The 14,907-nt window shown below is 43.6% G+C and overlaps 1 protein-coding gene across 10 annotated transcripts in view; it reads left to right on the top strand.

Annotated features, from left to right (window-relative positions):
- Positions 1-14,907, top strand: part of htt (huntingtin) — a 63,124-nt gene that overhangs the window by 38,861 nt on the left and 9,356 nt on the right. For 6 of the 10 annotated variants that reach the window (XM_061988196.2, XM_061988193.2, XM_061988191.2 and 3 more), the window contains 14 exons: positions 6,717-6,894; positions 6,984-7,082; positions 7,173-7,357; positions 7,451-7,577; positions 7,664-7,767; positions 7,957-8,111; positions 8,186-8,325; positions 8,397-8,482; positions 8,578-8,708; positions 10,704-10,836; positions 10,939-11,094; positions 11,212-11,402; positions 11,544-11,658; positions 14,112-14,325. In XM_061988196.2, coding sequence (XP_061844180.1) covers positions 6,717-6,894; positions 6,984-7,082; positions 7,173-7,357; positions 7,451-7,577; positions 7,664-7,767; positions 7,957-8,111; positions 8,186-8,325; positions 8,397-8,482; positions 8,578-8,708; positions 10,704-10,836; positions 10,939-11,094; positions 11,212-11,402; positions 11,544-11,658; positions 14,112-14,325 — 2,014 coding nt within the window. The remainder of the gene's footprint in view (positions 1-6,716; positions 6,895-6,983; positions 7,083-7,172; positions 7,358-7,450; positions 7,578-7,663; positions 7,768-7,956; positions 8,112-8,185; positions 8,326-8,396; positions 8,483-8,577; positions 8,709-10,703; positions 10,837-10,938; positions 11,095-11,211; positions 11,403-11,543; positions 11,659-14,111; positions 14,326-14,907) is intronic. The other 4 variants (XM_061988192.2, XM_061988199.2, XM_061988189.2 and 1 more) reach the window with 1 other exon arrangement.

The raw sequence follows: 14,907 nt of genomic DNA, 5'->3' as shown, positions 1-14,907 counted from the left end.
CCTAAGAAGTCTGCTAAGAGTTATCTTATGAGTAAAGAAATTCTTCGCTGAAAGCTGCACTTAAAAGTTAGTTATCAAGCGTCTTACTCACACTTTCAGCAAAGTGTAGGACTGAATCTTAAGTGTCACACTCAGAGCTGAATTACGACATTACTATGTGCCGTAAACGGAATTTTAGGTGACGTCATTTCTGTGTCCATAGAAATGACCAATCACGGAAGGGAATCCCTTGTCTAAGAATAGAGAAATATCTTAGAAATATTTAAGTGGACAATGGGAGTGTATATTTTGACAATAAACTACAAAATAATACAAAACAAACAAACAATATTGGCAATGAATCAAAAATAAATGTTTCCTTTTCTTTCCAATTCATTTTCCCAGTGGCTCTGTCTAAACAATACCGTTTGATCAGCTGCTCGTCATCAAACAAAGCCAGGACATCCTTCCGCTCCCTGAACGTTTGCGCACGTCTCTCTCGCCTCAGTGCCATCCCTCGCTGGCAACTCCTAACCACTTAGGACACCTCTGAAGGTCTCTTAAATACTGTGGAGAGTAGGAGTGATTCTTAGACTTAAGAAAGTTGATAAATAGCTTTTATTCTTAAGTTTGAGAGTAGGACTAAATTTCGCAAATTCTCAGGACTTAAGTGTAAAATGGCACTCTAAGACGCTTGATAAATACGGCCCCAGACCTGGGCAAATTACGCCAAACATAGACCCAATAATTAAACTTCAAAAAAGGGTCATTAGAATAATACACAAAGTGTGCTACTATGAACATACCAATCCATTATTTATAAGTTCTTATGTGTTAAAATGTTCAGGTATTGTGTTTTTAAAAGCAATGGAAATTATGTTTCGAGTAAAGAACGACAGCCTTCCAGCTTGTATTCTTTTTTTTTTTTTTTTTTTTTTTTCTTTTTTCTTTTTTTGTGTGTCCTCTCCAGCTTCTCAGGCAAATCATATAGTTGATGTAGATGCCCATGTCGGCTGTTCAGATTTACTTTACAAAAGAGAAGTGTAGGATACTTCTCTTGTTGCCTTATTTGTATTTGACTTTATTAAATGTATTTATATTATCATTTAGTGCAGCCGGGCCGGAGCAGGAGGGGATAGAAAGAGAAAAAAAAAGAAGACAGAGGGGGAAATTGTGGGGACAAGAGGGGGATTAGACAGAGAGACAAAAACAACAACAGCAAACAACAACAACAACAACAATAGAGCAACATCAGCAAATATGACATGTACAAATATGATGGTAAAAGTAATAGCAAATAAGCAGTTAGCGAAAAATAAAAAAGAATACAGAAATGACAATGAGCATTATTACACTACAAATGGATCAATACAAATACCAATAGAAATAGCGCTATTGATAATGAACAATACCAATAATTTACCTTTATTATCAACAATACAGTTGTTTAAATGCAACAATACATATACGTAATGATAACTTGAGATACGAAAGAATGCAGAAAAATGGAGGGGGAGAAAGAGAAGCAACCTACATTAACCTTGTAGATTGTTATAGTCACAATAGGTTAAGCTTTGTCAGTGTGCCATGTGTTACACCCAGTTTACCCTAGGGCAACAACGTTAATATATGTTTGATGAAACGTGATTATGTGCATGAGTGTAAGTATGCATATGTACTTGTATATGTACAGAATGTGTATATGTGTTTGTACAGTGAATGTATATGTACAGTAAGTGTATGTGTATGTTTGTATATTGAATGTGCGTGTGGATGTACGAACATTAGGTAGGTAAATATGTACTGTATTTGTGTATGTATGTGGGAGCGTAGGTACCTATGTACGTATGTGAGCATATGTGAATTTGCATGTACAATACATTCGACTCCCAGAGTGCGTGGGAGCCAGAGCACGGCCCCATCACCCCCGAGAGCCCAACCCACAAACAGGAGGCGTGGTGCCCAGGGAACCAGGGACCACCGCCCCCACGCAGCCAAGCCGGCCAGCGACAGGAACCCCAGAGCCCGACCCACCGTACCGCCCACAAGGGCCAGCAGCAGGCCGCAGACAGACGCACCCGGCAGAGGACAGGGCACGAGAAAAGCAGGGGACAGCCAGACCCCAAGCCAGCGAGAGACCACACCCCACACGGGCAGAAAGGCGAGACGCCCCGCCCGAGGGACCCAGAGACTCCCCGCAACCGGACGGGAAGACCACCCCCGCCCCACCGGCAACCGGGCCCCCACGAGCCCACCCCCCACCCCCGGAGAGCGCGGCGAGGCCAGCCCCCGGCCACCCCACCCAAATCGGCCGCCGCAGGACCACCCAGGCACAGGGCCACGGGAACCACCCACCCCACCCGCAGGGACCCCAACGATTGAGATGGAACAACCAGCAACCGCCCCGCCGAGCCCCCCCCCGAGGGAGGGGCAAAATTTAAAAAAATAATATTAATAAAATATATTAAAAAATAAATAAATTAATTAATTAATTAATTTAAAATAAAGAATTAAAAGAAGATCACAGACATGCTGACAAACAAGGTCACTACCCCAGCAACTGACCGACTCGCAGCACCTCGGAATACCTTGCAGCACCAAGCTACCACAATAGACGCAGGGACTAGGCCCAACAGGCCCCAACCAAGACGGGCACCCGGAAGGGATGGACAGCGGGACCCAGGAGCTCCAGACACGCAGTTCGGATGCAGTAGCCTGAGGCGTCGACCCCCGTCTGACAGGCAGGCCCAGAGCGTACCCCCAGAAATATACATACATACATACATATATACATACACATACACACATACATGTATACATACCCACACATACACATATATACATATACATACACATATGTACACATACACATATATATACATACATACATACACACACATATACATACATATACACAGTTCGTCAGCCACCAGTCACAACATCAGCCACACCCCTGCACCAGACCCAGCAGCCACGGGCGCCCACACCACAAACAAACGGCAGCAGAAACAGCAGCCGCAATAACCCCAGACAGCCAACACCAGCCAATCAAATCAAAGCGATCAAAAAAAAAAACTGCGACCAGCAACCACACGCCACCAGGACCACGGAGACCAGCCGGCGCCAGCCCGCCAGTCAGCCCGAACGCCAACACGCAAACAAGAGACACCAACACCCCCCCCCAACCAAAAGGCCCCCCACCCCAACCCAAACCCGCACGAACACACCACCGCCCAAACAACCGAGACACAGCATCCAGACCAGACACGGGGGCTGCGCAGCCACCACATCAAGCTACCAACAGAGACCCCACAGCGCAAGGTCGGGCCACACGGGCACGGACCCCACCCAACAGGAAGTGAGACCCGCGCGACGCCACACACAAATAAATAATAAGATTTAAAAAAAAAAACATTTAAAAAAAATAAAATAAAATAAAAATAAGTAAATAATAAAAATAAAAATAATAAATACATTAAAAAAAATATATATATATAACAATAATAAATGAATAAAAGCCTGGCAGGCCACCAGACCGCAGTCCCCGCCGGCCGACGAGGCAATGAGGGGTGCGCCGAACCCCAAACCCCCCATGCATGTGTACAAGGCCCCCAGAGTGTCTACTGTGTAGTTAAAATTAGGAGGTCAGCCGTTACAGCCGACCTCCAGTCCCTATTGATGTGTGTACTGTAGCGTGAGTGAGATATGTATGCTTGTGGGAACTAATAATGCGATTAAAATTGGGGGACATCAAGGTCATGGTGGGTCCCAACCAAGCCAAGCCCCCCAAATCCTAAGTGTAGCAGCTAAGATTGAGGGATGGACGAGCAGGGGACAAGACAGGAGGACTTGTCCCCTTGTATTCTTAAGTTATTTAAATCAAGAGGAGAAAACTATAATTTACGGGGGATATTGATTTTTGAAATAGGTAAAGTAAGAACGAATATAAAATACAAATGTATTTCAGTTTTAGGAGTTAAATGGTGGAACAAGCTCAGTGAGGAGTTGAAGACATGTAGTTATTTGTTAAGGTTTAAGAAAGCTATGAAAGGTGAAATAATTGAAAATTATAAAATATAGTAACAATTACAGTACTTTCATCCCATTGATTTTTTTTAACGTTGATGTTCCAGGCAATCTAATTTTCAGTGAAGGTATAGAATAGGCAAATATAAGCCTTGGCTTCAGCCTATTCCTTTTTCGGTCATTCTTTTTCTTTTCTTTTTGTGTGTGTATGTGTATGATTGTTAATATGCATAATCTGTACTGTTAAACTGATCACACAAAATGGTTGATGGTTGATTATATGACCGAAATAAACTTATTTCATATGCTTTTCCACCCGGCCCGCAGGACGTCTCCAAACTATTTTTTTTAAACCTTTACCATCGAAACTGAAGCTGCCAATACGATGTGCAGTGCATTTTTCAAACTACCGTAAATCTTGAACTATAGTGAGTAGGGTTGTTCCGATACCAATAATTTAGTACCGGTACCAAAATGTATATCGATACTTTCCGATACTTTTCCAAATAAAGGGAACTATGAATAATTTCAATATTGCCTTTATTTTAACAGACAATCTTACAATACATTAAACACTCAACAGTCAAAGAACAATTTTACAAGGTTAAAATGTAAATTAAAAGGCATTAAACACATTGGGCTTTTCTTGTTGCACACAAAGAACAATTTACAATTTTCCATATTACATGGAAATCCTTGACTTAATCAAGGATTTGGTAAGAATAGAACAGAAAGTTTTAAGGACATTATATTAAATTATTCATGATTTATGTTTGCCACTCCTGGTCTGTGCTTTAGGAAAAATACAATTATTGATTAAGTACTAAAAACAAAACAATGGCTGCATGTATACATGCCATGTAGCATGTAAATCACATTTATTAAAGATAAAAAGAGATAATTTCACTTGCATTAGTTGACTTTCGATGGGCGATCTTAACTCCACTAATATTTGGTGTCAAGCCAAGCAGCTTTGTGCACGTCTGCGTATCTACATATGCACAACAGAGGAGCTAGTTAACTCATGAGAGTAGCGTGTGTGTGTTTGCGAGAATGTCAACATGTTGGCTGAATGACGTCAGTGAGTGAGTGGGCGAGTAAAGAGAGAGAGAGAGAGAACTCGTGCACTGCGCAGTAGAGAGATGAATGGGTCCGGTTATGTCCTGCAAAACGAATAATAAAGCAACCAGATTGTCACGAATCGGCGGCCTCGATTTCTGACCGGAAAGCGGAGCTTAGCAGACCCATTGTCGGGTAAAGTGAATGGTGTTACCCTCGACAAAAACATCCACCCTGGAAGGAACGTCTGCCCTGTGCTCCTCGACAGCACGACAGGTGTAACAACTAAATGTTTACCTGTCACTCTTTATAACTCCTTGTGCAGATCTGAATGCTTATTATTTAAGTGTTTACCTAAGTTTGAAGCAACGGTGGTGATACTAATCGCCACATTTGGCGAGGCGTGTTTTAAAGCAGCTGTTGTTAGAGTTGCGTATGTGTGTGTGTGTGTTCCTTTTAAGATGGCAGTATGTGGGTTGAATGACGTGAGTGGGCAAGTAAGGAGAGGTAGCGGTAGCATGTGCAGGAGTGTTAATAGCACGGTGGATGTCCGATTGTGCCCTGTGGAAATTATAAATAAAGTGACCAAGTTGTAACTACCGTATCTTTCGGAGTATAAGTCGCACCGGAGTATAAGTCGCCCCTGCCGAAAATGCATGATAAAGGAAAAAAAAAACATATATAAATTGCACTGGAGCCCGGCCAAACTATGAAAAAAACTGCGACTTATAGTCCGAAAAATACGGTAATCGACGGCCTCATCATTCTGACCAAATAGCAGAGCTTTATGCACCCATTGCCGGGTAAAGTGAAGGGTACTAACCCCGACAAAACATCGGCCCTGTAGAGAACGTCTCCCCTGCGCTCCTCGACCACGGTCTGGGAGCCGACAAGCAGGAAAGGTGTAAAACAGCACTTGCAGCGCGGCGCCTCCCTGTTTAAAGCATCTCCTTTATTGTTAGTTTTGAAGCCCAAATACCTCCATAAAAGCTAATTAGCCTTCACCTCAAGGACTGCGAGCGAGCTGAGCTGAGCTGATGCTTATGTTTCTAGAATGTCAACGGGCTCATAGTGATGTTACTAGTAGTTGAGTTGTAGAGGACTGGGAGATGTTTATTATAATTTGGGGAGAGTCCGCTGCCCTATGCTTACCTGCTAAACACCTATCTGCTCACCCCACCTGCCTGTGCCTTGAGCACTGACTCCATGTGCTCTGAATACGCACTGCTGATTGGCTGTTACCGCTCTGCGTGTAACCAGTCAGATGATTCTGTGGGTGGGACAATGCTGGGGCACAGCAGCACAGCAGAGAGACGTACTGACAGGGGAGGCAGAACCAAGCAGAGCAGCTTATTAAGACGTTAGTTTAGGCGATGGCTCTTTGTTGTTAAGGCGGCCGCCTTAACCACAACGCTGCGGGAAACCCTGTCTATGTACATACATACACCCGCACACACCCACCCCCAGGTGCATTTTCACAGTCAAATGTGGCCACCGAGTCAAAATAATTGCCCAGGTCTGGCGTTGAGAGATTACTTGTGATTTTAAATATAAAACAGTGTACAGTTTTTTTTATAACCCATAATGCTGGTAAGATGTACTTATTTTAGTGTCCACGTTTGTCATGGTTTTTTTTTGGTGGTTGTGCCCAGGTCATAGTGTGGCGTCTGCTCCAGGATCAGCTCCCCCTGAGTGTGGACCTGCAGTGGGCTTTGGCCTGTCTGTGCCTAGCTCTGCAGCAGCCTTGCATCTGGAACAAACTGTCCACCCCTGAGTACGCCACACACACATGTTCTCTCATCTACTGCCTGCGTCTCATTATGGTTGCGGGTAAGGAGAACAGTGAAGAGTGTGTGTGTTGATTGCTGTTAACATGTTATATCCTGCTTTAAAAAGCGTTCTTTGCTTTGGAATCCAAGTGGCTGTGAGCCCTGGAGACCAGCTTCTGCTCCCAGAAAAGAAGAAAAAGCTTGCGAGGGATGCTGATGGTGATGAAGTTGATTCACCACATACTAATCGTGAGGATTCACTTACTGGAATTTGCTTCTCTTAACATACGGTACCTTGTGCAAGGCTGGGGAATATGTGACTTAACTTTTGGGTTGCAGACAAGTGCGAGTGGCAAGCATGTGAGATCATGGCAGAGCTGGTGGAAGGCCTGCAGAGCATACTTTCCTTGGGACATCCAAGAAACAGTGCAATCCCTGCTTTTCTAACTCCAACCTTGCGCAACATTGTGATCAGTATTGCCCGACTGCCTCTGGTCAACAGCTTCACTCGAGTCCCTCCTCTGGTCAGTGTGTTTTCTGTGTTTGGTGGGGAAGGATGGGGGTGGGGCAGTGTGCTTTACAAATACATGTATTTGACAGACATCAAAACTTTTTAGGTTTGGAAACTGGGCTGGTCCCCACAGTCAGGAGGGGAGTTTGGCACAACATTGCCTGAGATCCCTTTGGACTTCCTGCAGGAAAAGGATGTCTTCAGAGAGTTCCTGTATCGGATAAACACACTTGGTAGAGAAAAACACGACTGGGATTATATCAAGTTAAAGTATACTTCAAAGTTTTTTTATTGTAAGATAATGTTCTGACTGCTTCAGGTTGGAGCAGCAGGACTCAGTTTGAGGAGACATGGGCCACTTTGCTAGGAGTGCTGGTAACTCAACCAATCACAATGGACCAGGAGGAGGAGACTCAACAAGAGGTGATTATTTTATCATATATTACCAAATAAAACATTCATTCTTGTTTTACCGACTACCTGTACTAATGCAAATGTGCATCAAATGTTGTATGTTTGCCCAGAGAATCACTGCTGTTACAATGACAAAATATTGCTATATACACCCAATAATGTGGTTAATGTCTGCTGTCCATCTGTTTAACACTGAAGGAGGATTTAGAGCGTACCCAGTTGAATGTGTTGGCAGTGCAGGCCATCACCAGCCTGGTGCTGAGTGCCATGACACTGCCCACTGCTGGCAACCCTGCAGTCAGCTGTCTGGAACAGCAGCCTCGTAACAAGAGCCTCAAGGCCCTGGAGACAAGGTAGATTTTCATTATTGTCTTTCCACGTACCCATAAAGGGTGTGCTTTTGTTAATGTTTTGAATTTGTGCCCAGGTTTGGAAGGAAACTGGCAGTTATCAGGGGCGAGGTTGAGAGGGAAATACAAGCTCTTGTCTCTAAGAAAGACAACATTCCCACGCACCACCCCTACCATGCTTGGGACCCGGTGCCCTCTTTGTCAGCAGCCTCAGCAGGTAACAAGCATTTCTGTTTGTATTAAATGTTAGCCATTTTGCTTGTTTGAGTAAAAACTATTTCCTTTTAGCAGGAACGTTGATAAGTCATGAAAAGTTGCTGCTTCAGATCAACACAGAGCGGGAGATGGGAAACATGGACTATAAATTGGGACAGGTAAAAGCTACCTGGATGACTATGGAAGTTTGTTTACATGCATTCTGTTTTGGAAGATTTTCAGCGCATTTTTCTTGTACTCTTCACGACTCCAGGTGTCCATCCATTCAGTGTGGTTAGGTAATAACATCACCCCGCTGAGAGAGGAAGAATGGGGTGAAGATGAGGAAGATGAAGTGGATACGCCTGCGCCCATCTCCCCACCCTTGTCACCAATTAACTCTCGGTATGATGAGTAATTTAGTTGTGCAAATTTCCACTGCTAGATGTGCTGATATTGCACACATCTCAGGGTTACCATGCGTGGTAACTTGGAAAAAAGGAAGAGTTAAAATGTCTTGGAAACTGTTGAGTTATCCTGGAAAGTTTATTTTTGGGAGTGAATGCAAATTGGTTAAAAGTGCTGCGGTTGTTTGTTCTCATCTTATCTTCTGGGCAACATTAAGGCACTGCGTTTCTCTGCTCCAAGCCGAAGCATCGCCCCATGTGACAATACCTGATAAAAGCAGTTCTGCAACCAACTGCTTCCAATTGACTATGTCGCGAGAGAGAGCAGGCACACACCTTAGAGCAGGGGTGCTCATTACGTCGATCGCGAGCTACTGGTCGATCTCGGAGGGTGTGTCAGTCGATCACCAGCCAGGCATTAAAAAAATTGTCCTAAAAATGAGCGATCATAAATCTTCACTATGACGTCACTTTCGTCACTTGATTGACATTCACGGCACCCGAGGGTCTTCTGAGATGACGCTGGCTGCTGCCAGCTCATTAAAATTACCGACAGGAAGGCGAGAAACACTTTATTTCAACAGACTCTGGCGCCGTACCTGTCGTCAAAACTCCAAAGACCGACTGCACAGTTGCACAATAAAAGCTCTGCTTCATCCTGCCTGCGCTAACAAAATAAGAGTCTCAGAAAGCTGGCGTGCACAAGCTAGCAAGCTACGGAGTTTTCCGACAATGTATTTATTGTAAAGTGTATACAAAGGAGTATGGAAGCTGGACAATTAAGATGCCAAAAACCAACCACATTCATGTGGTATTGGACAGAAAGGAGGACTTTTTTTCTCCTCCATTCGAAAATGCGGACCTTATCAGCACCACTGTCTGATTCCAATCAATGCAAGTCATCAGAATCAGGTAATACACCAACTTATATTCTTGTCTTCATGAAAGAAAGGAATCTATATGTGTTAAACATGCTTGTATTATCATTAAACACCTTTAACTTGTTAACAATATTAACTATATGTGTTAAACATGCTTGTATTATCTTTGAACACCTTTAACTTGTTAAGAATATTAACTATATGTGTTAAACATTCTTGTATATCATTAAACACCTTTAATTTACTAACAATATTAACTATATGTGTTAAACATGCTTGCATTATCACTAAACACCTTTAACTTGTTAACAATATTAACTATATGTGTTAAACATGCTTGCATTATCTTTAAACACCTTTAACTTGTTAACAATATTAACTATATGTCTTACATATGCTTGTATTATCATTAAACACCTTTAACTTGTTAACAATATTAACTATATGTGTTAAACATGCTTGTATTATCATTAAACACCTTTAACTTGTTAACAATATTAACTATATGTGTTAAACATGCTTGCATTATCATTAAACACCTTTACCTTGTTAACAAAAACATATATTTCATAAATAAGTAAATATAAATTATATAGATGAATGAGGTAGATCCCCACAACTTGATCAATTGAAAAGTAGCTCGCCTGCAGAAAAAGTGTGAGCACCCCTGCCTTAGAGAGAACATTTGCTAGTGTTGGACTGCGGGCGTTATCTTATTCTCTCCTCCGGGTTGTGTTTTTCAGTGATTTATTAGAAACAAATGAAGATTTTTACAGGAAGTGTTAGAGAAAAGAGAACATTGATTTGGGGATCGCTGAATTTAACATTGTAACTCCAGTTTGTCATGCTAATAATGTTGCTATAATGCCATCTCCCGGTATATAAAATGGTTATGACCATGGGCTGCACATCAAATGTCTCAGTAATAAACATAGAAACAATTAGAGTAAATGCAAGTTACAACAGTAGGAAAGAACAATATCAAAAAATGATGAGGACAGGGGAATGTATTAGTGTGTTATGTGATAACTTGTCTCTGTAGCAGCTGAAAATTATGCAGGACAAGTGAAAGTGTTAACCCTGCACCTGACCTACATCTACCTGTGCTTTAGTAAACATCGTGCAGGGGTGGACATTCACTCGTGTTCCCAGTTTCTTCTGGAGCTCTACAGCCAGTGGCTTATCCAAGGCTCGCCAAGTAACAGGAAGACTCCAACCATACTTGTCAGCGAAGTGGTCCGATCGGTAAGCAATTGCACATATTGGAATCACATTTATTTATGAGCTGGCTTGTTTTACCAGACTGCTGACTACTACCATCTGCTCCTATCTTACTGTTCTTGGCAGCTACTGGCGGTGTCCGACTTATTCACAGAGAGGAACCAGTTTGACATGATGTTCTCCACTCTGATGGAGCTACAGAAGCTCCACCCACCAGAGGATGAGATCCTCAATCAGTACCTGGTGCCTGCTATCTGCAAAGCTGCTGCTGTGTTGGGCATGGTAAGTTTTCTGGGCTCTGGATGGTAGACTTGGACCCTGCATCAATTTGATGTGATATGAATATTTTGTAGGATGGTAAACTTTTGACCTTGCTTATTTTTATTTTGTTTTTTTCAGGACAAAGTTATTGCAGAACCAGTGTGTCGCTTGTTAGAGACAACCTTGCGCAGCACGCATCTTCCCAGTCGCATGGGTGCTCTTCATGGGGTTCTGTATGTGTTGGAGTGTGACCTTCTAGATGATACGGCCAAGCAACTGATCCCAACCATCTCAGAATACTTGCTGTCCAACCTCAGGGCTATTGCTCAGTTAGTGTTGCCATATATTCTTTTTTTATGACTCATTCTCAATAACATCTCTTTGCAGAGTCACTTGGTGTCATGTGAATAAATAACCATGGCCAAGATGGCGGTGTAAAAACTAATTATTTCCCCCTTTGTATTCTACAGCTGTGTAAACCTGCATAACCAACAGCATGTCCTAGTGATGTGTGCTGTGGCATTCTACATGATGGAAAACTACCCTCTTGATGTAGGATCTGAGTTCATGGCTGGTGTGATACAGGTAAGCCTACAGACATGTAAGGTGTTTGTAGATTGGGGGTAAAAAAAACAAAAAACAACCTCATTCTTTGCATAATAGAATACGACCTAAACATAAACAAAATGGCGTGACTTTCTAAGTTGTGACATTAAAAGGATTTGATGCCAAATAATTGGTTCTTTCAGGGTTGCTGCACCACTGCTACATGTATTACTAGTAATAGTGGTGCTATTAATAAGGGTTTTTATTAGGGCTGTCAGTCAATTAAAATTGTTTGACCGCAATTAATTACATTGTCTGTAGTTAACTCATAACTAACTGCAGGTAGCAGTTTTTTTCATCTTTATTAATAAGTGTACCTTAAACCGTTTGTGGGGCGGGGCAGAGTGTCTCAGCAAGTAGAGCGACCGTACAGAAACATAAGGGTTTTATGGTTCAATTCCACCTTCCGCCATCCTCGTCACTGGTGTTGTGTTCTTGGGTAAGACCCTTCACACACCTCACTCCCACCATGCTTGAATGTATGGGTTTGTCACTGTAAGGCGCTTTGAGACTTTTGTAAAAAAAAAAGTGCTACAAAAGTATATTTTACTTTAATTTCCCAAACTTTTATGCAAATGTTTGTTTTTAAAACCATCCATCCATCCATCTTCTTCCGCTTATCCGAGGTCGGGTCGCGGGGGCAGCAGCCTAAGCAGGGAAGCCCAGACTTCCCTCTCCCCAGCCACTTTGTCCAGCTCTTCCTGTGGGACCCCGAGGCGTTCCCAGGCCAGCCGGGAGACATAGTCTTCCCAACGTGTCCTGGGTCTTCCCCGCGGCCTCCTACCGGTCGGACGTGCCCTAAACACCTCCCGAGGGAGGCTTTCGGGTGGCATCCTGACCAGATGCCCGAACCACTTCATCTGGCTCCTCTCGATGTGGAGGAGCAGCGGCTTTACTTTGAGCTTCCCCGGATGGCAGAGCTTCTCACTCTATCTCTAAGAGAGAGCCCCGCCACCCGGCGGAGGAAACTCATTTCGGCCGCTTGTACCCGTGATCTTGTCCTTTCGGTCATAACCCAAAGCTCATGACCATAGGTGAGGATGGGAACGTAGATCGACCGGTAAATTGAGAGCTTTGCCTTCCGGCTCAGCTCCTTCTTCACCACAACGGATCGATTCAGCGTCCGCATTACTGAAGACGCTGCACCGATCCGCCTGTCGATCTCACGATCCACTCTTCCCTGACTCGTGAACAAGACTCCGAGGTACTTGAACTCCTCCACTTGGGGCAAGATCTCCTCCCCAACCCGGAGATGGCACTCCACCCTTTTCCGGGCGAGAACCACGGACTCGGACTTGGAGGTGCTGATTTTTTAAAACATTATGCTTTTTTTAAACAACTCAACACAAAATCGACACAAAGACTCTTTTACAGACACATACGCACACAAACACACCCTGTCTCTCATGCAAACAAACACACTCTTGGAGTGACATGGCTCAGTTGGTAGAGTGGCCGTCCAGAAACTTGAGGGTTACTAGTACAAATCCAGCTTCCGCCATCTTAGGCTACATTCACACTGCAAGGTAGGATGTCCAATTCGGATGCAATCTTTTTATGTAGCGGTTCACATTACAACAAAAACTGTGACGTTTAAAGTGACCCACATGCAGACATGCCATCATGACCTCACACGTGCTGCAGTGTTAACAAAAGTAAACATGGCTCCAATTCAAGTAGGTCTCAGTATTGTTGCATTGTGGCATTTTGAAGGATTTTATGCAGTCAAAGCCTACATTTTCTGAATGGAATTATTGGGCGTAGAAGATTAAGAAGAAAGAGCGTGCTTCGATGTCTGCTCCGAAGAGCGTGTGGGTGAGCACTCAAGAAGTGGTGGGACATGGTAGCGAGCACTACTTTCTGATATTACTCCTCTTCCTCGTCTCTTGGGATTTTAATGGACGTGCATACCAACAATCGTGTCTTTAGTTCACTGCTTTGCAAAATTTCACAGAAAACTACATTTCAGAAGTGCGTGCAACAATGGAAGCCCTGATTCCTGCAGACATTGCACATGGAGTATTCTCCGCCCACAGTACGCTGGTGGCTGTGATTACCTTTACTTGGCTCGCAGTGACGGTGGAAGGAGGTGGCTTATGCTGGTCTCGTCGCGGGAGCCACCTGCCTGGGTTTTGGTGCTGTGCTTGTCATGCAGTGTGCCCCTTTTTTGGTCAATACCTACTTGATGTTTCTTCTTGCTTCTGGTTTGGCATCGACTGGAGCGTGGCCCATGCTGCAAGAAGAAATTGTGTCCTTTAAAGGAAATATCGGTTAACTTGTTATTATAGCATAAACTTTGACTGCCCTAGTTTTTGTATTACTAATCCCACAATTTGTAATAGTATTGCTGGTTATTTAAATGTACCTCACATCCTCTTATTTTTGGTTATTTCTTGGTGCTCTGCACACTAATTCCTACTTCTGTTTTTCAGGTGTGCAGTGTGATGGTGTCAGCAAGCGAGGACGCGACCCCTTCAGTGATCTATCACTGTGTTCTCCGGGGCCTGGAGCGCCTCTTGCTCTCTGAGCAGCTGTCTCGTATGGATGGAGAGGCGCTGGTCAAGCTGAGCGTGGACAGAGTGAACATGCCGTCTCCACACAGAGCTATGGCCGCCCTAGGCCTCATGCTCACCTGCATGTACACCGGTAAGCATGGTTTTAAATCCATCCTTGTGCAGATCTAATACTGCAAACGTTGTTGTATGCATCACGCTGGCCAACTCTCCTTGACAATCCACTGTTAGGTCACTCATTGCATCTATTAAGTTTTGCATGACAATATACTGCATGGGACTCTGAAATCCAAAGCTTACCTACGTTAATGCTTATACTAAAATATGTCTAATTGCATGTAAGTTTGAATTTGCAGACTTATTCATCTCATTCACCCCGCCTCCCCGTCCCACTACTAATTAGCATGCATGGTAACTAGGTAGCGCAACAAACCTGGTGCATCAACTACTCATTTAAATCACATTAAAACACCTGCTAGCTCCCTGCATGTAGTTTGTGGTTAAGATACCTTTAGTTGTAGCCTACCTTTAACCCTGACTTAGACCCGTACTAACGATTGCACTGAGCGGCCACTAAACACCTTGAAGAGCTGGCTAGGAGATATGCAACACTTTGGTCTGACCTTTTTGTGCTTTGCTGTAAAGTAAGCGTTCAGCTCACACGACAGGCTATAGCGCAGGGGTGTCCAAACCGTTTGACTTGGGGCCGCATCTG

Source organism: Nerophis lumbriciformis, linkage group LG27 (genome assembly GCF_033978685.3).
Source record: "Nerophis lumbriciformis linkage group LG27, RoL_Nlum_v2.1, whole genome shotgun sequence".
NCBI lineage: Eukaryota > Metazoa > Chordata > Actinopteri > Syngnathiformes > Syngnathidae > Nerophis > Nerophis lumbriciformis.
This window is presented reverse-complemented; position numbering and strand designations above follow the sequence as displayed.